We start from the raw sequence: 25,092 nt of genomic DNA, 5'->3' as shown, positions 1-25,092 counted from the left end.
GGATGAGTTTGGGAGTGGGGAGTTTCTGAAGATTTTTGCTTTTACTCTTTCTGGCCTGAAGAAAAATTCTTGGCATTCTCAGCTATTCTTTTCTTACCCTGGCTATTTGCCTTCTCACTTGCCTACGTTGCATCTTTCTCTTTGGTTTATGGGATAACAGAACAAGTGTTTAATTTTATGAACAGCTTATTCAGCAGCCATATGTGCTGCTGTCCAGCTATTGCAGTCTTTTGGTCATGAGCATGGATATTAATTACTGAAGGAATTGATTTGTTTTTTGTTATTGAGTAATTTTTATGACAGCTTCTTGCATGGAATTTACTCCTCTAATACCTTGATCCAATCATTAAAATTACTTTGTTTGACTCCTTCAATTTCGAACAATGTATGTGTAGGCTGTTCCCTTGTGTTTCAAAACTTTTATCTGTGTTACTTGAACTGACTAGTATGCACCAGGAGTCGACCATTCTCTTTATAGTGTCATAGAACTCATTGCGTGTATCTAATACTCTATATTAATGACTTGGAAATAGGATTAGAGAGTACTATAGCCAAATTTGCAGATGGCACTGAAATAGGTAGAGATGTAAATTGCAATGAAGAAGTAAGCAATTTGCAAATGGTTAGGTTAGGCGCGTGGTCCAAAATCTGATTGAAGCTCAATGTTGATGAACAGGGAGAAGTATGTTTTGATAAGAAACAGAGGTAAGCCATTGGAAGCTGAGAGACTAGCTGGATTTAAAGAACAAAGGGATTTCAGTACAAATGTGCCAATTACTAAAAGTTGCAGTTCAGGTTATCAGGACCATTTTAAAAGAAAGCAAATGAAGTACGAGTTGGACAAGGAAGTTGAGCTGAAACTATATCTAACCTTGGTGTACAGTTCTGATTGCCTTTTTTTAAAAAAAAGGAACTGGTGTTACTGGAGATGCTGCAGAGAAGGTTTACACAAGATTACAGCGATGCACTAGTATGCATTTCAGGAAGTAATGATTAGGCGAATCTCTCTTTTTGCTACGTATAAAGTGACTGAAGGAGTGAACTATTGGAGGCCTTTAAATTTCCAAATGCAGTGGGGTGAGGAGCCAATTATGAAATTTTGCTAAAATTGATACAGAATATTTCTTGCAAAAGAGCATCACTGGAGGCTGTTAAGGTAGTCATGAAGAGCTTCAGTTGAGAATTCAGTAAACTTATTTACCTCGAGCAGTGAGAATGTGTAACTTCCTGTCACAAGGAGTGGTTGAAATAAACAGTGTAGATGCATTCAAGAGGACATTAGATTACATGAGAGAGGATGGGATAAATGGCTACAATGGGATATTTCTGAGAAAGGCATGAAGAGGCTGAAGGGGAAGATAAATGGCAATATGAACTATGTCTTTGTTGTATATCACTACATAATTGGGTGTATTTGAGATTTATTTCCTGTGATATCTACCTAAGTTTGGATATACACTTTGGTTTATTGATTCATTGGTTAAATTCAGCTGTAAATTTCATTCAACCAAATTATTTTTGAGATTAAACTGCACTGCAAATCTTTTTTGAGATGTAGGTGTAATTGTTTGGAGTGGTGTGGGAGATGGTGGTTGTACTGAGGACTGAACTTTCAGAAGTATTCGCCTGTTTATTCCTACAATATCCTCAAATATTGTAATCAGTCATAGTGCATATAATGTAACTCTGTGATAGCTGAATGAATTTGACTAGTACTGACTAGAGATGTGTTGCATTGTAGATCTGCTTCCTGATAGTCTGTGGACATTTGCTGTCAAGCCACGACAATGAGTGAACTGGAACAGTTACGGCAAGAAGCAGAGCAATTGCGGAATCAAATTAGGGTAAGATTTTACATCATCTATGCACTCTTACATTCAATTAAAAGAACAGAATATAAAGGAAATTGTTAGGCTGTTTAATATGGAACTTTTAATAAGATTTAACTGTTAATAATTTTCATAATAAGAAAATGTGTTTTCTGATCTGGCCTTAATTCCACTTTTGTGACTCCTTGTCAATCAAAAACCTGTCCAGAAAGCTTTAGTTCAAGTTCTGCCTACTGCAAAGGTCTGAACAGGTTGATTAAAAGTATCTAGGGGTAAGGATGCAGTTTCCACTGCTTGTTGGGGTATTGTAAAATTTTGAGGGTGCACTTCAGCTTTAAGACTGAAATCAAACAGTATTTTAGATTGAGTTTAAAGTATCAGTCTAAAGTTTACTAGTTCACGTTTACTGATCATTACAAGATTTATTAAAATATGATTCTACATATTTTACAGAATTTATTACATTGTATTTTTACAAACACAGAAGAAATTATACTTGATTATATCATGGTTTTACAGTCTATCAAATTCAGGATGCTATTTGCAACACTGGCCTGACTGCACCAGTCTCCTGTTCTATTCTCTTGTGATGTTCTTATGTCTTTGGCCAGTTTTCCTTGTGCTTCTGACAACTAAAACATGGACATTATTAATCCATGCCAACCACTTGCTATTGTGCATGATCGAGGTATATCCTGAACGCTAACTGGCTTATAAATGTATAAACAGTGCATTGTCAATTCTTGGCTGTGAGAGTATGATGTATCACCTTTCTACGGTTGTCTCATTCATGCTTTTAAATACCCATCACTTTGTAAGATTTCCCTTTTTATAACAGCTTGTCCCTCTTAGCCGAGCAATTCCGTAGATCTTAACCAAAGTTTAGATGGTATCAGTTGGACCGTTTTTGCATCTGCCTGACATATATTGTTATCTCGTAGTGATTAACTATACCCCAAAGCAGAAATTGTTTCAATTATAGTCTGTTATAGTCTGTTTAATTGTTAATTCCTCACTTAAGTCAAGTATTAAGTATTGGAAATTAACACTGTCCAACAGAAGACAATTCCAACCATAACAACACACTGAGGAAATTACTGAACATTCCCTAATTAAATGTGATCAGAGATAATGGGAACTGCAGATGCTGGAGAATCCAAGATAATAAAGTGTGGAGGTGGATGAACACAGCAGGCCAAGCAGCATCTCAGGAGCACAAAAGCTGATGGTTCGGGCCTGGACTCTTCATCAGAAAAGAGGGATGGGCAGAGGATTCTGAAATAAATAGGGAGAGCGCGGGAGGCGGACCGAAGATGGATAGAGGAGAAGATAGGTGGAGAGGAGAGTATGGGTGGGGAGATAGGGAGGGCATAGGTCAGTCTGGGGAGGATGGACAGGTTAAGAGGGTGGGATGAGGTTGGTATGTAGGAAATAGAGGTGTGGCTTGTGGTGGGAGGAGGGGATAGGTGAGAGGAAGAACAAGTTAGGGAGGTGGGGACGAGCTGGGCTGGTTTAGGGATGCAGTGGTGGGAGGGGAGGTTTTGAAGCTTGTGAAATCCACATTGATACCGTTGGGTTGCAGGATTCCCAAGCAGAATATGAGTTGCTGTTCCTTCAACCTACGGGTGGCACCATTATGGAACTACAGGAGGCCCAGGATGGACATGTTGTCTAAGGAATGGGAGGGAGAGTTGAGATCCTTTTTGAAATTAATTCTAAATTCCCACAAGAGGTCACTGTTAGCAGATACCATGTCCAGACCCTTTAGAGTCTTATTTCATTCAGATCACCACCTTCTCTATTCCAATCAGTATAGACCCAACCCGGGACCAACAAATCAGTCTAGTGAGTCTTCTCTGAACAAATAGGGTTAAGGAGAATCCAAAGAGATCCTACAAATACATTAAGGGCAAAAGATTAACCGGGGAGAGAATAGGGACCCTTAAAGTTCAATAAGGCCATCTATATGTGGAACTGCAGGAGATGGGTGAGATACTAAGCAAGTATTTTGCACTAGTGTTCACTGTCTTGAAGGATATGGAAGCTCGAGAAATCGGAGAGAAATCGTGACATCTTGAAAAGTTCCAGATTACAGAGGACATCTTAAAATGCATAGAGATGGATAAATCCCCAGACCTGATCAGATGTATCTTAGAACTTTGAGGGGAGCTAGGGAAGTGATTGTTGGACCTCTTGCTGAGATATTTGTATCAGCGATAGCCACAGATGAGGTGCTGGAAGACTGGAGAGTGGCTAACGTGCCACTATTTAAGAAAGGTGGTCAGGAAAAGCTGGGAACTATAGACCAGGAAGTCTGATGTCTGTGATGGGTAAATTGTTGGAGGACATTCTGAGGGACAGGATTTACATGTATTTGGAAAGGCAAAGACTGATTAGGGATAGTCAACATGGCTTTGTGCGTGGGAAATCGTGCCTCACTAACTTGATTGGTGCTCTGTCTACTGCTTTTTGTCATCTATATTCACATTCAAATAACTTATATAACAGGAATGGGTAGTAAGTTTGCAGGTGAGACCAAAATTGGTGGGGTAGTGGACAGTAAAGAAAGTTATCTCAGAGTACCTTGATCAGATGGGCCAAGGAGTTGCAGATGGATTTTAATCTAGATAAATGTGAGGTGTTGCATTTTGGTAAGGCAGATGAGGGCAGGACTTACGCACTTAATGGTTGGGTCCTGGAGAGTGTTGCCAAACAAAGTGTTCTTGGTGCAGGTTCACAGTTCCTGAAGGTTACTAAAATCATGAGGGACATGGATAGGATGAATAGCCAAAGTCTTTTTCCCAGGGTAGGGAAGTCCAAAAGTGGAGGGCATAGATTTAAGGTGAGAGGGGAAAGATTTAAAATGAATCTAAAGGGTAACCTTTTCACGTACAGGGTGCTGCGTGTATGGAATGAGCTGCCAGAGGAAATAGTGGAGGCTGGTACAATTACAACATTTAAAAGGCATCTGGATGGGCTCATGAATAGGAAGGGTTTAGAGGGCTTTGGGCCAAATGCTGGCAAATGGGACTAGATTAATTTAGAATATCTGGTTGGCATGGACACATTGAATGGACGGGTCTGTTTCCGGGCTGTACAACTCTGTCTGAGTTCCATTTGTCTTCCTAGTTACTTGCTGTACTTGCATGCTAGTCTTTTTTGTGATTCATGTACTTGAAATTGCAGATCCTCTGATCTGCAGAATTCCGAAATTTTCTCCATTTAAATAATGATTTGCCTTACTATTTTCCTATCAAAGGAGAGTATTTCTCATTTTCATGGATTACACTTCAATTGTCAAATGTGTGCCCATTCACTTTTTCTGCATTCCTTTGGAGTCACTTCTGACATCTTCTGATTGTCACATTTGTCGACAATGGACTTTGTTCCTTTAACCAAATCATTAAAGTAGACGTAAACTGTTGAGGCCTGAAGATATCTTTTATCCTGATAATCTGCTTCCTATTGGTTAGCCACTCTTCTATTCACACTAATATATTGCCCCCAACGCAATAAACTGTTATCTTGTGTAGTGATCTTTTATCTGGCACCTTATCAAATGCCTTTTGTAAATGCAACGTTCTCTTTTTTTTTCTCTATCTAGTTTATTCCTTGTAGAAGAAGTGAGCCAAAGTTAAAATGTCAGTTGAGACTTAAGGAAGATCGAAGCTCCATTATTCGCTATTGTTGAGTTTGAAGATGTATGATCTTCCTCACTGAATTGTCTAACTTGTTCATGCTAGTACATTTTGGTGTTTCAGGTTCCTTGAACAAATCCAGTTTTATCTCACCTGATATTCCTTGTCCACAAAATATTGTGTTTTCAAAAAAAAACATTGTTTTCAATTCTTTCACTTTTTTTGCTGCACCTTCTCCTAGGCCAACTACTCCTATTGATTAAAAATAAAGAACAACAGATGCTGGAAATCTGAAACAAAAACAGAAATTGTTGAAGAAACTCAAAAGGTCTGACAGAATCTGTGGAGAGAAAGCAGAGTTAACATTTCAAATAGGGTAACCTTTCTTCTGTACTATTTAGAAGAAAGGCCGCTGGATTTGAAACATTAATTTACTCATTTATATAGTTCTAAAGACAGCAAGAAGGATTGCCTGATCATGGTTGTTATTCACCAGTGAATAGACAGAGTGTTTATTGGGACTTGTCAGCTGTGGAAATTTAATATAACTGTGGCAGACCATATGCAGCATCCATCTATTTAAACATCTACTAAACATTGCTGATGAGATGCAGAAACCTTGATATGGTACGCTCTGGTCAGTGTCCAACGAAAACAGTGGTAACCTTGCTTATATTCTGGCTAAGATTTGCTAATCTAATTTGCTTGAACAAAATAACTTCTAAAATTAAGATTGGCACACCTAAGTGCGTGCTCCTCTAGTCATTCTTGGAAAATAAAAGCTTCCTCATAGCTCTTCGGCATTCAATCAGGACAGTTTGCAAAACAGTTCAAAGGAAAAGTAACCTTCTTGTGCTGTGAGAAGAGAGTGCTGATTTGTTGGCAAAGGACTGTTTACTGCTAAGTGTTTTGATCTAAGTTTAAACCGGACAGATTAACACTGTTTGGTCAAAGTGTTACCTTGAGAAATGAACCTGAGAGAGAATGTCACCTCCATTGAGTTGAAATGGGTACAATTCGTGTATATGTTTTTACTTTACAAAGTGCACAGTCTGGTGTATTGATAGGGGACAGTCGTTCACGGGTTCGTTTCAATTTGAGCAGATCAGAATGAACTTAAACACCTCCAAAACTGTGAAAAGTGAAACAATTCCTGCCACAAACTATTTTGCATAACTGCAATTTTGATCGCTGTGCCTGATGACTCTTTCCAGTTCATCCAGATTGCTGATAACCTCTGCAAAGTATTTCACCCTGAATTCTTATTGCATGTCTTCTCTGTATTGGAGGCCACCTACTTCCACCTGCATAATGTCGCTTGTCTCTACCAAAGCCCATATGATTAGATTAGATTACCTACAGCGTGGAAACAGGCCCTTCGGCCCAACAAGTCCACACCGCCCCATGAAGCATCCTACCCAGACCCATCCCCCTACACCCACACACTCCTGAACACTATGGGCAACTTAGCATAGCTAATCCACCTAACCTGCACATCTTTGGACTGTGGGAGGAAACCGGAGCACCCGGAGGAAACCCACGCAGACACTGGGAGAATGTGCAAACTCCACACAGACAGTCGCCCGAGGCTGGAATCGAACCCGGGTCCCTGGTGCTGTGAGGCTGCAGTGCTAACCACTGAGCCACCGTGCCGCCCCCATATGTTGAAACACTTTCCTACAGAACAGTGTGGTGGCTCAGTAATTAACACTGCTGCCTCACAGCAGCAGGAACCTGGGTTCACTTCCACCCTAGGGTGGCTGTCTGTGTGGAATTTGCACATTCTCCCTGTGTCCGTGTGGGTTTTCTCCCACAGTCCAAAGATGTAGGTGGATTGTCCATGCTAAATTGTCCGTAGTGTTCAGGGATGTATAGATTAGGGGGATCAGTCTGGGTGGGGATGTTCTGAGGGTTGGTGTGGACTTGTTGGGCCGAAGGGCCTGTTTCCACACTCTATGGATTCTGTGAAAACAAAATTTGTTACTTCTCAGTTCAACTCTTCAAACCTTGTCCTGGTTGACCTTCCATCCACCAAACCATAATCAAACAGAACAATTGAAAGTATTTGCCTGTTTTACTTTCTAAAAAAATCATTCATGGGATGAGAGCGTTGCTGGCTAGGCAGCATTTATTGTCCAGAGGGGAGTTTAGACTTAGCCACAATTCATAGGGTCTGGAGTCACATGTAGGCCAGACTAGGTAAGGTGGCAGTTTCCTTCCCTCAAGGACATTAGTGAACCAGGTGGATTTTTCCAACAATTGACAATGGTCATCAGTAGACTCTTTTAATTCCAGACATTTATCGAATTCAAATTCCACCATCTGTTGTGGTGGGATTTGAGCCCAGGCCCCCAGAATGTTATCTCGGCCTCTGGAATTAACAGTTCAGCGATAATACCACTAGGCCATTGCCTCCCCCTTTCTGAACTCATGCCAGTCCTCTTTACCTATTGCCTGTTGGCTCCATGTCCTTTATTGCCATCTGGCGCATTTACATCTTAAATATAAAATTCTTACTTTAAATCCCTCCATGGTCTCTCTTCCATTCCATCCTTCCTAACCTTTCCTGCATGTTTCCTCCTTCCCCCCCCCCCCCCAATACCATTTATTCATGTTAGGAAACATTTGCTGCCAGCACTTCTAACTTAATCATCTATGCATTGTAGTGGATAATGTAATCTATGGGTTAGTGTAAAGCTAAATAAAGTGATAAATTTTTCGCGTGTGAATTGCATTGAACATGGTAGAAAACAAAAATGCTTGGGCTGTACAAATATACAAGCAGGCAGGTTTCTTAAATTGCACAGTAATTTTCTACAAAAAGACATTTTTTTCATGTTTCATGTTCATGTTACCAGCACCGGTAAACGAAGCCAGTGGCACCTTCATTGTGGAGGAGTGAAAAATCAGTGAATACATGAAAGCAAGTTTGCAAATAATGGTAGTAAAGGTATTTGATTTACTCATTAGGAACATACTCTTCTAGATTTTCATTGCCACTCTTGTTCGATCATTCCAAGTGCGAGTGATATCTGAAAATCTACAGCTGCATGGCACAGACATTTGACCAAAGGCCTATGTCAATTAAACCTCAAATGTACAAATGACTTCATGAAGAAATGTTATTTTATTTGCATGGCACTTTCACAATGTACAGTAAAGAATGGTGTAATGAATAGCATCGTAAGTAATTGTATTAGATTTATTCCTTTAATGTTAAATATCTGCTAAGAGAATTTTGTTTGTCATTATAGGATGCAAGAAAAGCATGTGGTGATTCCACCTTAGCACAGGTAAACACATTTAGTGGGAGATGGACAAATACCATGTATGAACCTTCTTGTTCTTTGCCTGTTGATAGAAGTGCATCTAACTGAATCTTTCTTTTAGATCACAGCTGGGCTGGATTCAGTTGGTCGAATTCAAATGCGTACAAGGCGAACATTAAGGGGACATTTGGCAAAAATCTATGCCATGCATTGGGGATCAGACTCCAGGTTAGTGTTTGAATATTGATGTATGATTATATGATCAGATAGCTCAATAACTTGTAGTGTTACTCTTGTGTTTACTGTGATGTTTACAGTGAATCACTTGTATTGTTGAGTGTAATCTGCACTTTAATATTTAACATTCAGCTAGAAACCATGTGATGCTAATCCATTTTCTTTGCTTTATATTGCTGATATCTAGAGGTGTTCAGTGGGTTTGATTCTAGTGAAATTTATGCATCCAGAGCTGATCTATTAATGTCTTGCAACTATATTTAGAGGAATTGTTATAATGATCTTATGCATATGGCTTGTTCTTGAAATTGCAGTGTTTTACTGAAAGCAAGGATAAAAATGATGCTGCAGTGGTGCACATTTGCAACATAATTTCACACATCATAGCATCCTGAATGAACAACAATCAGACGGCTGGTGGCTTAGTATTATGACACTGGACTGGTAATTAGAAGCCCCACGCTAATGCTGTTGTGGTACTTGTTCATATCTCAGCTGGTGGAATTTAAAATTTAGAAAATAATAAATCTGGAATTGAAAGATTGTCTCCGTAGTGGTGACTTCATGACTGTAGTAAACACCCAACTAGCTATTCGTATCATTTAGTGGAGGAAATCTGCTGCCCTTGTGTGGTCTGGCATATGTGACCGCACACTCGTGGTAATGTGGCTTATTCTTAACTACTCCCTGAAATAGCCTACAAGCCACTCAGTTCAAGGACAACTGCGATGGACAACAAATGCGATGCCGGTGATGCCCATATTCTATGGAGGGGAAAAAGACGACGAATTATCATGCATTGATCGAAGCCTTTATCAACAGTCTGCATACTAAAACAAGAACATTATCTTGCCATTGTTAAGTCCCTAGATATTACGATGGAAAAAATTGTTTACAGCACGCTTTGTTGCAGTTCATTTAGGATAATTTTCAGTTGATGCCATTCATTTCTGGTTTTCAAATTTATGGTGTAATGCCATCAGACGTTCAACAAAAAAAAGTAGAAATTGCTGGAAAAGCTTGTTAGGTTTGGCAGCATCTATGGAGAGAATCAGAGTTAACATTTTGGGTCGTGACCCTTCCGCAGAATGGAGGATCCTTCCTCAGATTGATCACGTAATCTGAAACATTAACTTTTATTCTCTTCACAGATGCTTCCAGACCCGCTAACCTTTTACAGCAATTTCCATTTGTGTTTCTGATTTACAGATCCACCATTCTATTGGGTTTGTTTTGAAACAAAAATAAGACTTTGGGCATTATTGTCACTAAATGAATGTTTTTGCAGGAACATAAATTTTGTAGAATTCTTTAACTTTACAAAGTTACAAATTTATTTTGAAACTCCTAGTTGACAATTTTTGGTATTTTCTATATCGATTCGGAGAGTTATCACTGGTATTTTTTTTTCCTAATTCTTCTGAATGTGTCTAGTTTCTTACCAAAAGTCACAATAGGTGCTGTTTCCAATGTGCACAGCTTCTGGTGCCTCATTCCATGTTCTTGAAATCCCTTTTTTTCGTTAGAAAAATTGTTTTTATTTGCTTTTTATTTTTTGATTTTTTTTTAGTAGTAAATATGTGCTGTTTTATTATGAAGCCACTGACTAGTGGAGTTTTCACAATTTACTACTTCAATTGTGAACACCCGCCAAATCTCTCTCTCTGTCCTGATTGAGGAGCGGCACAGGACACTGAAGATAGCATCAGTGTCTCTACAGCCTCCTAAAGTGTCTCAACCCTGCTTTTGTTCGAGTAAAATTTCTTCTTTGTATTGTGACATTGACTTTCTTCACTGCATCAAATGTGTTTCTATATTTGCAGGCTTCTAGTTAGTGCATCTCAAGATGGAAAGTTAATCATCTGGGACAGTTATACAACAAATAAAGTAAGAATATAATTGCTTTGACTATAATGTTGCACAGTTTAGATCTTGTGTAGCTCTGTGACCACTTGATATTTTCTTGTATTTTCTACAGATGCACGCTATCCCTTTACGATCATCATGGGTTATGACTTGTGCATATGCTCCATCGGGAAACTATGTTGCTTGTGGTGGGCTGGACAACATCTGTTCAATATACAGCTTGAAAACGAGGGAGGGCAATGTTCGAGTGAGCAGGGAACTGCCAGGGCATACAGGTATGGTCATGTTGGAGTAAATGGTGTCATCGGCAAAGGGAGAATGGATGGATCTAACTTATGACTGACTTCTTAAGCCTGAGACAGTGAGGTATTGCTTAATTTGCTTTTTTTTTTGCCTTCTTCCCATCCCTTACTGAGGTAGGCCAAGTTGTGTTTCTGAAATCCTCTTTTGTAAACTTTAAATCTTAGAGGTAAAACCATATCAAAATCCCTTAATTTGAATTTAGATGTAAGATTTATTAATAAATCCTTCAAAGTGTGGTGGTGGGGGGGAAATTGCTCCCTTACTTGATGCACACAAAAGCAAATGTGATGGAAAGAGAAAGTGAAGGAAGTAAATTGCAACTGTTGAATTTCTTAAATTAGTACCAACATCTTTGCTTATGTGGCCTAGAATCCAGTAAGTCTGTACCCAGTTGTGAGTCTTTCACTTAGCTGATTTTGTAAGTTCAGTTCCTGAGATGCAAACGAATGGCAGTTAATGGTGCAGAAATATTTTTGGTTTTCTTGAGAATTAATCCTGTTTGGCAGGTGAAGTCGGAGATTCTTTCTGGAGATGAGATTATTGTGAGAGAACTGGAGAACAGGCCTCCTTGATGCTCACACCTGGAGCTGCCTGTTTCATGACGTTGAGACAGTAGCTGAAGTCAAGAGTACAAATCTGTATACTTAACAATTTAATCAGTGCAGGTTCAAGTCGAGTGATGAGGTGTTTTCTACTCAGTCATTCAGAGAAACAAGCTACTTTGATCGTCTTCATAAAAATGACCATTGTGAGGTGGAGGTGCTAATGTGCCCATCTCTGGGTAATTGGAAAACAATTGTCATTTTCATTTACAGTGGTGATATATAATTCTTTTGTTATGATCTTCATGGAAGTTGGGAAGACCTTAGGCAGCTTGTTGTCTTAATTAGTGGCTGTACAACTCTTCATGAGTTAAGGAATTGTGAATGAACTAGCTGGCGGTGAATATTAATTGGAGTGCTTCCTTATAATGGCTTAAAGTAGTATGTAACAAACAAAAAGTAAAAATTTACTATAGAAGCTCAGCAGGAATGGCAGCATCCAGGAGAGGAAACAGAGTTAATGTTTCAAGTCCAGTGACCCTTCTTAAGGACTAGAAGCAGCAATAGAAGGTGGTATTTATGCTGATGATGGGGAATAGGGCTAGGGAGACAGTGTGAAAGGATTGAGCGGATAGGTGGAGATGGCACAGAGAGAGAGAACAAGCGAGGAAAAACAAAACAAGAATAGCACACAAAGGGGCTATTGATTGATTGTAAACCAGGGAAGAAGAAAAACAAGATATGTGGTATTGGGAACTGAGTTGTGGAACAACCCATTTCACGACGGGAAATCCTGGTGTTGTGGGGGCAGTTAATAGACAAGAAGTGGTGTTCATTTTCACCTCCTAAGAAAGTGGTATGTGGATAAGTTATACAACCATGAAGTTCCTAGTTTTGAAGTAGCCAAGGCTAAAAGAAGTATTATAGTTAGTTAAATTACTGCCTCTGCTTAGAAGAAACACTAGTCAGGATTCATTTTCCTGCTCTATATCCAGTGATTATTCCTTCGAAATGTATATATTGAGTAATGTTGAAATTTGACTCCATTATGATGAGATTGAGCAATCCATCAACTTTCTGGTCAAGGTACTGGAAAATGCTTTTCTGAAACTAACAACAAAAGAAAGAGTTGCTGCCTCCAAGCAAGGAAGAAAAAGGGGTGGGAAAAAAAAGTTGCAGTGGTGCTGCTTGGCCTGCTGTGTTCACCCAGCTCTACACCTTATTATCTGCAATATGATCTGCTAGAGACAAACATAAAATTTGTATGTGCTGTCAAATGCTTCTTTATAGAAGTTCAAACAAGTCAATAATTTATGGCAATGCTTGCTGACGCCGACAACTGCAGGTAGCTATACATGCATGTTCATTCAGCAATGCACAGCCCCAAGCAGTGACATGAAATGTAGACTTTTAACTGTGATGGCACACAAACGCACAGCTGCATACATGCAGGGAAGCATGCACTGTTTTAAATGGGTCTTCAGTGGTGGGGAAAGGCTGCAGGGGATGAATGGAACCTCTGGAATGAGGAGAGCCATGAGCTGGGGTGGAAGGGGGAGAGACAAAGAGAACCCAGGAGTTGTGGGAGGTGGGGAAAATGAGCTGGGGGTTTCAGGACAACTCGCACTCTCTTCCCCTTCGGTTTTCTCCTGGATCCTGATCTCTTGCTAATGCCCAAGCTCTCACTTATCATCCCTTTCCCAACCCCTGAACACTTACCCCTGCCCCTGGACCTCCCACCATTGGACCTGATCCCCTGAAAGCTGCACACGCACAATTTAAAGAAGAGCATAGCGCTCGTGTCGGTGACAGCAATTTATTGTCTTGCCTACTTCCAAATCTTTTTCTTATCAGCAGCAGTTTTCATTGCTACAGTGTGAAAGTATGGAGGCTATCCGAATGTTAGAGTTCACTTGATTCATTGAATAATTGAATTTTGCACAAGTCATTGACCACCTCACATCAAGAGCACTGTTAGAATTTATTCTGACAAGGCACTTTACAATGACAATGCCAATGACATAATGTATTGAAAATATTTAGAGAAGGAAGGAAGATTGCTAAATCTGTTCCCACAACAGAAAAGATTAGAGGCACTCTCCAATGCATGGATAATGAGGCTTTTTTAAAGTGGGATTATATGGTTTTTTTTGCTGGAGGAAGAGAAATATGGTTTTGACCCACACTAAAAACAATTGCTATTTTCTAGATGCAACTCTTTGATGTAAGCCTATAGGTAGCATGTAGAACATAGAACATTACAGCACAGTACAGGCCCTTCGGCCCTTGACTTTGTGCCGACCTGTCATACCAATCTGAAGCCCATCTAACCTACACTATTCCATGTACATCCATATGCTTGTCTGCTATGTTTCTTATTCTATTGGAACTTCAATGTTTGAATGTCATCTAATTGTTCGAATTAAGTATTGAAAACTGTTACAATCATGCCGTTAATATTATTTTATTTGATAATATCTTAAGTCCTTTGTCATGCTTTTGGTCTCCACTGCTGCCAGACCAGCTGTAGTTTCTCCAGCATTTCCTGTTTTTTTAAATTTCCAATATCCAGCATTTGCAGTGGGTTGTGTTTGTTATATTTGGCCTTTTGCATTGAGCTGCTTCTTTTGGAAACCACTTGTGAATATTTTCTCTGCAGTTATACATGAAAATGTGTATCAAATTGAATGTTAGAATTAATTGTAGACATTTTAGAACCAATTATGAAGATAATGAAAGCAAACCGTTAATGTTTGCTTTATTTTTCTCTACAGGTTACTTATCGTGTTGTCGCTTTCTGGATGATAATCAGATTGTTACAAGCTCAGGAGATACCAGCTGGTAAGTTGAAAAGTTACTATTCATTTTGCCTCTGGAATTGATTTCTTTCTTATTTATTCTTCTCAAAATCAAGATGATGAACATCTCAAGATTTTTAACCCCTCTTTTTAAAGCGAATAACCCAAGGTTCAACAGCATTTGCATACACTGAGCCCTCTATCCATTGTAGTGTTCTAATGCAAAAACGGAAATTGCTGGAGAAAAATCAGGTCTGCAGCATCTGTGGAGAGAAAAGAGTTAGCGTTTAAAAAAGACTCCTCCAGTAATTTCTGCTTGGTTTCAGATTTTCAGCATCTGCAGTTGGTTGTTTTCGTGTAATAATCTAATGAATCAGTTTTGCATCCTCATCAAGGTCTTGACATATAACAGCAGCAGATGGCTAACCATTGTTCTTTAAAGATTTACCATAACTACTTTGTACATTACACCTTGTTCCACCTTTTTTGTGAAGTTGAGGATGCTGTATTTTTATAAATAGACTTCTCAACTTGTCCAAGCATCTTTGAAGGTTTATGCACGTGAATGTCCAGATTCCTAAACACTCTTTTTAAAATTGTTTATATTGCTCCTCACCATTTTTCTTACCAAATATACTAATATTCCTGTTTTATTTCTTCTGCCACGTGTCTGAATTTCATTAATATGTACTGTTTTAAGTCTTAGTTTGTTTGTTATTGTTTATTCTTTTTCTTAAGTCATCTGTACACATTGAAATTATGCTTTCTATATACAAGTCAGGTATGTTTTAATTTTATCATGTGAGTAGTGCTAATGATAAACCCTAGTGCATTGCCATTGTATATTTCGCTCTAGCCTGAAACGTAACTGTTCACTGCACTCCCTTTCAAGTGCCTTGGCTACTTTTGCCTTCATGTTAAACCTGTAGACTTTTATTTTGATGATGTATCTGATTTGCCGTACTTCATTAAACAACGTTTGAAGGTTAACATACCGAACATTGGCTGCATCATCCATAGAAACTCTTGTATTAACTTTTGTCAAAGAGCCCAAATCAAGTGATTTAGTAATATGATTAGCCTTTGATATCCATTGTCCTATGCTATGCAAGTGTCAATATCACTTGTCCCAGTTGTAAAGACAGTGTCTTTTTGGTTTTTATATTTTTAATTGGGGACTAAAATGAGAAAAGAACAGCTTTGAAACCAAGACTGATGAGGATTTGCTGTACTTCTTTGCAAACAGATTGTAAGTGCTGCTTATTCGGCTGCTGGTTCAAGCAGTAGTAGTGAAAGGTTCGCAAAGTAGAGCCAAAAGCTGTGACAAGTGAAAATTCAGTCGGCAGCTGATTGGTGTGGTCTGTGGACTAGTGACAGGTTACTGATGACAAATGTCTGCTGGCCAACAATTGAGATTGTCACAGCCCAAGATTTTTGTTGGCAAGATAAAGAAGTTATCATAGTTTCTGTGTTTTGCAGAAATATCTCTGTTCTCTGCAGGAAGAAACATTGTCAAGCTGAAGGAAGCCAGTGTATTTTTCCTTTACCAGTTGTTGTAAACTGAGACTTTTAATTAAACATCCTTAAAGATCTTTTAGAAGTGTGCAGTCAACCTGTATCTCTTGAGAAACATGAAAGCATCTGGAGGAGAATGGTCAGGAAGTGGTTTTCTGATCAGTGCAAGAATCATCTCAGCAAACTCTTAGCAAGGACCACTAAACTGTGTTCCCACTCTTTTCCTCTGCTGATAACACCCATGTCTTTTCTGTTGTCTGTGTGCATGCAGAAGGGGAGTTTATAAGGCTTATTTTTAGCTAGTAAAGTTATATGTTGACAGTTCCTAATGGCTTTGATTTGGTTTGTTATTGTCACATGTACTGAGATATAGTGAGAAGTATTCTATTTTGTGCAAACCTGATAAATCATACCTCACGTCATCACATCAGGCTGATAGAACATAATGCAGAATATAATATTTATAACTACAGAGGAGTTGCAGAGAAAGATCAGCTCCAATAATTGAGTTCCACTGATAGGTCTGATAACAGCAGGGAAGAAGGTGTTCTTAAATCTGTTGGTACGTGTTTTCAAACTTTTGTATCATCTGCCTAATGGAAGAGGGTGGAAGAGACTATAACCAGGGTGGGAGGAAGCTTTGATCATGTTGTCTGCTTTTCCCGAGGCAGTGGGCAATTTAGAAAGTCAGTGGAAGGAAAGCTGGTTGGATTAGACTGCATTCACAACTCTCTATAATTTCTTGCAGTCTTGGGCAGAGCAGTGCCATACTATGATGTGGTACATCCAGATAAGATGCTTTCCATTGTGCTGTAAAAATCTGTAAGAGCCATTGTGTAACTTGACAACTTTCCTTAGCCTTCTGAGGAAGTAGAAGCGTTGGTATGCTTTCTTGACTGTAACATCAATGTGGATGGAACAGGACAGATTATCGGTGATATTTCCTCCTTGGAACTTGAAGCTCTCAACCACCTCCATCTCTTCCCTGTTGGTACAGGCAGGGGTGTGTCCACTCCACTTCTTAAAGTAGATAACCAGCTCCTTCATTTTGCTGGCATTCAGGGAGAGATTATTGTCTTTATGCATGCCACTAATCTGCCTATCTCCTTGTTTTCGGACTCATTGATGTTTGAGATCCAACCCACTCTGGTAGATATTAATGGAGAATTTGGCCACACAGTCATATAGACACACAGCAGGGAAACAGATCCTTTGATCCAACTCATCTGTGCCTACTAGACATTCTAATCTTACCTAGTCCCATCTGCCAGCATTTGGCCCATGCCCCTCTTAAACCCTTCCTATTCATTTAGTCATCCAGATCCCTTTCTAAATGTATAATTGTACACACCTCTACCACTTCCTTTGGGAGCTTGCTCTATACCCGCACCACCCTCTACATGAGAAAGTTACCCCTCAGGCTCTTTTTTTAAACCTTTCCCCTCTTACCTTAAATCTATGCCTCTAAGAACAAAGAACAATACAGCACAGGAACAGGCCCTTTGGGCAACTGCCTGTGTGAAATTTGTGCATTCTCCCCACGTCTGCATGGGTTTCCCCTGGGTGCTCCGGTTTCCTCCCACCGTCTAATGATGTTCAAGTTAGGTGAATTGGCTATGCTAAATTGCCCTGTAGTATCCAGGGATTTGTAGGTTATATAGGGTAATGTAAAAAATATAGTGTAGGGAGTCAGGTCTGTGTGTGATGCACTTTGGAGGGTTAGTTTGGACTTTCTGGGCTAAACGGCCTGTTTCCACATAATAGGAATTCTATGGGCCCTCCAAGCCTCGGCTGACATATTTTGCCTTCCATACTAAAATTTAAGGATCTGTATCCTTCTATTTCCTTCCTATTCATGTGTTTGACCAGATGCCCCTACCTCCTCTGGCTCTACACACATTCTCTCCTTTGTCCTTGAGTGGATCAACCCTTCTCCTGGCTACACTCTTGCTTTTTATGTATGTATAAATAAGGGTGGCACGGTGGCTCAGTGGTTAGCACTGCATCGTCACAACGCCAGGGTTCGATTCCAGCCTCGGGCAACTGTCTGTGTGGAGTTTGCACATTCTCCCCATGTCTGCGTGGGTTTCCTCCGGGTGCTCCGGTTTCCTCCCACAGTCCAAAGATGTGCAGGCTAGGTGGATTGGCCATGCTAAATTGCCCATAGTGTTCAGGGGTGTGTGGGTTATGGGGGATGGATCTGGGTGGGATGCTTCAAAGGTCAGTGTGGGCGTGTTGGGCCGGAGGGCCTGTTTCCACACTGTGTAGGGAATCTAATCTAAAAAGCCGTGGCATTCTCCTTAAGCCTGTTTGTTAATGAATTTTTCATGATCCCTTTTAGCCCTTCTAATTCCTTGTTTAAGTTCTTTCCTATTTTCCTTACACACTTCAAGGGCTTTGAGTTACCATTCTCCTAGATTTTCTGTATGCTTCCTTTTTTTCTTTTTGACCAAGGTCATAACATCCCTGACCATCCAAGATTCTCATAACTTGCCATACCTATACTTAATTCTTGCAGGAACATGCCATTCCTTGGCTCTTCTCAACTGCTGTTTGAAATAATCCCACATGTCTGATGTAGATTTATCCTCAAACAGCTGCCTCCAAATAAAGTTCTCCAGTTCCTGCCTAATATTGTTGTAGTTGGCCTTGCTCAAATGTAACACCTTCACCAGAGGACTGCTGTTATCACTATCTTAAAACTCATGGCATTATGGTGACTACTCCTGAAATGTATCTTCACTCATTTGGTCAAGCTCATTTCCCAAAATCCAGTTCCAGTATAATCCCTGTGTGAAGCTGGATGAACACAGCAGGACAAGCAGCATTAGAGGAGCAGGAAAGTTTGATGTTTCAGTTGAGACCCTTCTTCAGTTTTTCTGAAGAAGGGTCTCGACCCAAAACGTCAAACTTGTCTGCTCCTCTGTTGCTTGGCCTGCTGTGTTCATCCAGCTTCACACCATGTTATCTCAGATTCTCCAGCATCGGCAGTTCCCACTATCCCAGTATAATCCCTTCCCTCGTTGGACTAGTTACATATTATGTCAAGAATCCCTTCTGAATGGTCCTTAGATATTCTGCCTCATCCAAGCCCCTAACACAAAGTGAGCTCTAGTCAATTTAGAGGTAGTTAAAATCACCCACCATCTTTCCGAAATCTAGTTTCAAACTCCACTACACTAGAAAAAAATCTTGGCTATTCATCCTATCTATGCCCCTCATGATTTTATAAACCTTTATAATGTCATCTCTCAGCCTCCGATGCTCCAGGGAGAAAAAGCCTCAGCCTCTCCCTATAGCTGAAACTCAAAGAAAATTGATGAAGGCAGAGTAGTAGATATTGTTTATAGAGACTTCAGCAAAGAGTTTGAAGGGTCATCTGATACGTGATATGATATGTTTTGTGTGGTTGGAGCATATGGGATCCAGGAGAGGCTAGCCACTTGGTTACAAAATTAGCTTGAAGGTTGGATTCAGAGGGTGGTGATAGAGGGTTGCTTTTTGGACTGGAAGCCTGTGACCAGCAGTGGGCCATAAGGGTCAGTGCTGGGCCCATTGCTTTTTTCATTTGTATAAATGATTTTGATCTTAATCAGTAGGTATGGTTAGTAAGTTTGCAGATGACATCAAAATAGATTGTGCAGTGGACATTGAAGATGATTATCTCAGTAGAGCAGGATCTTATTCTAATGGGCCAAGGAGTAGTAGATGCAGTTTAATACAGTCAAGAAAGCATACCAATGCCTCTACTTACTCAGATAAATGCTAGGTGTTGCATTGTGAGTGTATAAGGGGTACAGTAAGGGGCTGAAGTGTGCAGCCTTGCAGGGTGCCAGTGTGGAGGATTATTGTGGAGAAGTTGTTGTCACCTGTTCTTACTGATCGCAGTCTGTGGGCCAGGGATAAAGGATCTGGTTGCAGAGGTGGGAGCAGAGTCCTGGATCTGAGTTTGGAGCTGAGTTTGGTTGGAATGATGTTGAAGGTGGGGCTAGGATCAATAATTAGGAGTCTGACATAGGTATCCTTTGATATCAGATGCTCCGGGGATGATTTTATGACCAGGGAGAAAGAATCATAGGATCTTTACAGTATGGAAGCAGGTAATTCAGACCAGCAAGTCAATACCGACACTCTGAAGAGCATCACACCGAGATCTAAACCCAACCCTATCCCTGTAACCCTGCATTTCCCATGGCTAATCCACCTAATCTGCTCATGTCTGGACACTATGGGCAATTTAGCATAGCCAATACACCTAACCAAATGGCATTTGCCATGCATCAATTGTGACAGTAGGCAAATTTTAGTGGATCAAAGCAGTCTGGAAGACTTGAGTTCACGTGTGCCATTACTAACCTCTTGAAGCATTTCACAATTATAGATGCCAGAGCTGCTGGCCAGTAGATATTAAGGCATGTTACCTGATCCTTCTTTAGTACCAGGGTGATAGTGGCCTTCTTGAAGCAGGTGGGAACGTGACATCATAGTAAGGAGAGTCTAAAGATGTCTGCAAGTACTCTCACCTGCTGGGCAGTGCAGGATCTGAGTGCGTGGCCGGAGACTGCATTCGGGCCAGTCGTTTTCTGTGGGCTCATTTTCAAGAAGGCTGATCTATGTCTGCAACATTATCTGTGATACAGGTGCACCTGAGGCTGTTGGGGCGGGTGACATCGTATCACTGACCTTCTGTTCTGTTTATCTGTAGTTAGCACTTACTTATTTGTATTAAATAGTAATTCTTATGCACAGAAACCTGGTCCATGATTTCTGTCAACTTAGGTCTAAAAGACAGATAAAGTAGGGAAATTTTGTGTGCTGTTATAAAATCTAACTTTTGTATTAACTCAGGGTGGAGCAGAACTTAATTTTCAGCGTGTTACCCTAGTGAGGTGTAACACAGTTAAATGGCTTGTAATTCTGGATTATCTATTTTAAAGAATAGTGTAATAATTGCAATTCCTAGTCCTATGGTGCCTTTTTACATATTATACAAAACTTGAAAAAAATATAGCCGAAGTCTCTCTAATTTCTCCTTTTCATTCCCTTGTTAATTGAGAATGCATTGTATCCAGACTGAGTGATATTTCTCATTTTCATAGGACCATGTTTTAAGTAAGTCCACTTGATCTGTTAAACATTATCCAATTTTGTTACTGTCTCCTGTTTTGCCACTTTGCCAGTCAGTCCTTTTACCTTCAATTGAAGGTCTCCATTTAACCCCTAATCAGACTTCTTGACTATCATTTATGAAGTTAACTATTAATTTATTCCCATTCCTTTTACTTTCCCCTCTTACTTCCTTTTCTTAATGTTCTCTATACTTTGTTCAACTTCTATCCAGCATTATGAAGCATAGTTTATAAACTGGTATAAACTGTTTTCTGTTTAATCTTTTATTTTTGGGGAGCTCTGCCATTTGATGGTCTTTCCATCACCGTATCCTTCTGCATTCCCTTGATGAAATGCCTACTCTGAACCTGGACCCCTGATCCTAATGTTAATTTACCATTCTGCCTTCTAATTTTTGAATTGCTTGGGCCAGATCACTTTTCAACGCACTGAAATTAGTTCTCCTCCAGTTTAGATTTTAACAGTTCATTGTTGCTTGTCCTTTTCCATAACTGCTGTAAAACCTTTTTGACTTCCTCAAATGTTGCCCTACTGACACCAGGTTCTGTTGTTCCATTTCATTGTTTCTTCTTTTTCTTTAAAAAAAACCACTAGTAGCGACTATAGTCCTTGAGCTCACTTTTTTCTGAAATATGATAATCAGGTTACATTTACATCTCCACATCCGTTGATTCCCTTCGTGCTCAAGATTCTTATGAGTCAAAACCTTGAACGTACAGACGTACTGAGCATTCATTCGTCTCCTTGACCTTGAAACTGACCTTGAAGGACTTTGATCCTTTTCCTTCCTTTGTCATTAGTTCCCATCACGCGTCTGTCCCTTCCTGACTCTGGTATCTGCATCCACCAGTGATGTCCTTTTATTCTGGTACTTGGGAAGAAACTGCATGCAATACTAATTCTGAAGAATCAGGTTGGACTCAAAAGTTAGCTCTGTTTCTCTCTCTCTAGAATTTTCCAGCACTGTTTTTATTTCAGATCTCCAATATTCACACAACTTAATACTTCTTTTTCACTGAGTACACCCCTCACTGGTTGCAAAAGTATATACCTACCTGTCCCTCAGACTGTCAAATCCTCTTTAATAGCTGTATTTTGCACTTTGCTATGGTGCCTGCTATTGCCCTTTACCCCACAGTGATATACGTGGCATTGCACTACTTTTAAGGTTTGAGTACCCAGTTGTTGATTGCCACACTGTCTGAAATGATTCCTGCATTGCCTATTGCTTCCTACTCTGCGAGAGTGCTGAACTAGCTGCATCTTCACTGTATTTATGCCTCTCTGGTCTCCCACGACATTCCTGTGCATGAAAATCATTTACAAAATTATTCTGCAATTAAACATGAAAAGTATGAGACCCTGTATATTGTATTGGTATAAGATTTAACCTACTTAATTTTGCAGTTGTAATTTCATTTGCATAATTTTTTGTACTAATCTCTATTGCTATTTCAACCCATTTAAATTACTGAAGCTTTGTTTGAAATTGTGGTGCAAAATTAGTCATCCTGCAGGAGTTGTATTTTACTTCATCAAAACAGACATCATGCATACGCTGAGGGGAATGGGGAAACCACCAAGTGTTCCATTCTGCGATAGCAAGGTGTACAGCTGGATGAACACTGCAGGCCAAGCAGCATCGGAAGAGCAGGAAGGCTGAAGAAGGGTCGAGGCCCAAAACGTCAGCTTTCCTGCTCCTCTGATGCTGCTTGGCCTGCAGTGTTCATCCAGCTCTACACCTTGCTATCTCAGATTATCCAGCATCTGCAATTCCTACTATATCTCAAGTAGTTCCATTCTGACAGTTGAAATTCTGGTTAGTCCTTTCCCATTGGTCAAGAGGAGTTGAACGCACAGTTGGCAACAATCTTCATTCAGAGTGTTTTTTTTCCCCCCATTTACATAGCTCTTTTAATGTAACAAAACATGCACAGATGCATAACCTTGTCAAATACTGACACTGAGTGAAAGGATGAGATATTAGGACAGCTGGCTTTGTAAGATTTTGGGGTGCACTTCAAATGTAAAACTGATATATTACAGTTGTAGTCTGAAGGCGCCCTTCTAGTCCTAGTTAGTTACAAGACCAACTGCAAGTGCAAACATATTTTCTCAAGTTTCACAAAATTTATTAAGTTGATCATAAACACGAAGGAAAATGATATGATTAAAACACCTTATTAGTGTTTTTAGTGCTCCCAACTTTTCCATAGTGGGCTGCTAGTTCATGACACTGGACACCAGATTCTTGTTCTGTTCTGTTGACTCAATGTCTGTCTTTTTTCTTGTGCCATTAAAGCTCAGGCCTTTTTAACTCTTGCACACCATTACCTCCTGTGCATGATCAGAGAAACCTTGAACTTTAAGTGGCTTATTAGTTTATGTACAGTTTATGGTCATTCTAGGATTGACTAGGTAGTCTATGCTTAATTCTTGATTTGTTCCTTTAAAAGAAATGGTCATCTTCATGACATCACTTCCTACTGCCCCTGCTTTCATTTTTGTACATGTCAATCATTTTATAAAGTTATCTGTTTTTTAACAGCTTGTCTATTCTAGATTAATTCCACAAAAAGGCACCAATGAACAATTAATCCATCATCTTGGGGTATTTAGTGTCACCTCTCATGGTGTACTATCCTCTCAAATGTCCTCAGTGATACATCTAAAATTCTGGGGGAGACAAAAATCAGTGTCCTTTAGTTACAAGAATTATTAGTGACTCCACAATCATTGTTAATAACTTAGACAAATTAAAGTAACCATGTAAACTAACAACAGACACGTTACGCACTGAAGTTACCCATTTTAAAATATAGCTGTGCTTCAAAAGCATTAGCACATTTGTCAAACAAAACAAAATTTGCTGGAGAAACGCAGCAGTTTTGGCAGCATCTGTGGAGACAAAAAAAATAACATTGAGTCCAGTGACCGCCCTTCTGAACCTGTTTACTCAAGTCAAAATTAACTCAATCCTACAAATTACCTTGGCTTTAGGAAGAAATGGAATGATTTAGTAATGGAATTTCAGACTTGAGTCTAGGTACTTGAGACATGACCACCAAAGTTGGAGAGTAGGAAACATGGCATGTTCTGGATGTGAGTTTGCTCGCTGAGCTGGAAGGTTCGTTTTCAGACGTTTCGTCACCATTCTAGGTAACATCATCAGTGAGCCTCTGGTGACGCACTGGTGTTATGTCCTGCTTTCTATTTATCTGTTTAGGTTTCCATGGGGTGATGTCATTTCCTGTTCTTTTTCTTAGAGGGTGGTAGTTGGGCTCCAAATCAATGTGTTTGTTGATGGAGTTCCGGTTGGAATGCCATGCTTCTAGGAATTCGCGTGCGTGTCTCTGTTTGGCTTGTCCTGGGATGGAGGTGTTGTCCCAATCACAGTGGTGTCCTTCCTCATCTGTATGTAAGGATACTGGTGATAGTGGGTCATGTCTTTTTGTGGCTAGTTGATGTTCATGTATCCTGGTGGCTAGCTTTCTGCCTGTTTGTCCAATGTAGTGTTTGTCACAGTTCTTGCAAGGTATTTTGTAAATGATGTTCGTTGTGCTTGTTGTCTGTATAGGGTCTTTTAAGTTCATTAGCTGCTGTTTTAGTGTGTTGGTGGGTTTGTGGGCTACCATGATGCCAAGAGGTCTGAGTAGTCTGGCAGTCACTTCGGAAATGTCTTTGATGTAGGGGAGAGTGGTTATGGTTTCTGGGCACAAGTTGTCCCCTTCCCCACTGCATCCCAAAATGAGCCCAGCTTGTCCCCGCCTTCCTAACCTGTTCTTCCTCTCACCTGTCCCCTCCCTCCCACCCCAAGCCGCACCTCCATTTCCTACCTACTAACCTCATCCCACCTCCTTGACCTGTCCGTCCTCCCCGGACTGACCTATCCCCTCCCTATCTCCCCACCTATACTCTCCTTTCCACCTATCTTCTCCTCTGTCCATATTCGGTCTGTCTCCCCC

General features: G+C 40.1%; 1 protein-coding gene across 2 annotated transcripts in view; it reads left to right on the top strand.

The window, feature by feature from the left end:
- LOC125457818 (guanine nucleotide-binding protein G(I)/G(S)/G(T) subunit beta-1-like) overlaps positions 1–25,092 on the top strand; it is a 57,764-nt gene that overhangs the window by 22,347 nt on the left and 10,325 nt on the right. For both annotated transcript variants that reach the window (XM_048542454.2, XM_048542453.2), the window contains exons 2-7: positions 1,742–1,844; positions 8,722–8,760; positions 8,858–8,964; positions 10,797–10,860; positions 10,952–11,114; positions 14,459–14,525. In XM_048542454.2, the coding sequence (XP_048398411.1) occupies positions 1,788–1,844; positions 8,722–8,760; positions 8,858–8,964; positions 10,797–10,860; positions 10,952–11,114; positions 14,459–14,525 (497 nt within the window). In that variant the 5' untranslated portion in view covers positions 1,742–1,787. The remainder of the gene's footprint in view (positions 1–1,741; positions 1,845–8,721; positions 8,761–8,857; positions 8,965–10,796; positions 10,861–10,951; positions 11,115–14,458; positions 14,526–25,092) is intronic.

This window comes from Stegostoma tigrinum, chromosome 14, assembly GCF_030684315.1.
Source record: "Stegostoma tigrinum isolate sSteTig4 chromosome 14, sSteTig4.hap1, whole genome shotgun sequence".
Classification (NCBI taxonomy): Eukaryota; Metazoa; Chordata; class Chondrichthyes; order Orectolobiformes; family Stegostomatidae; genus Stegostoma; species Stegostoma tigrinum.
Note: the sequence above shows the minus strand (reverse complement) of the source record. Positions and strands in the feature narration are given on the sequence as shown.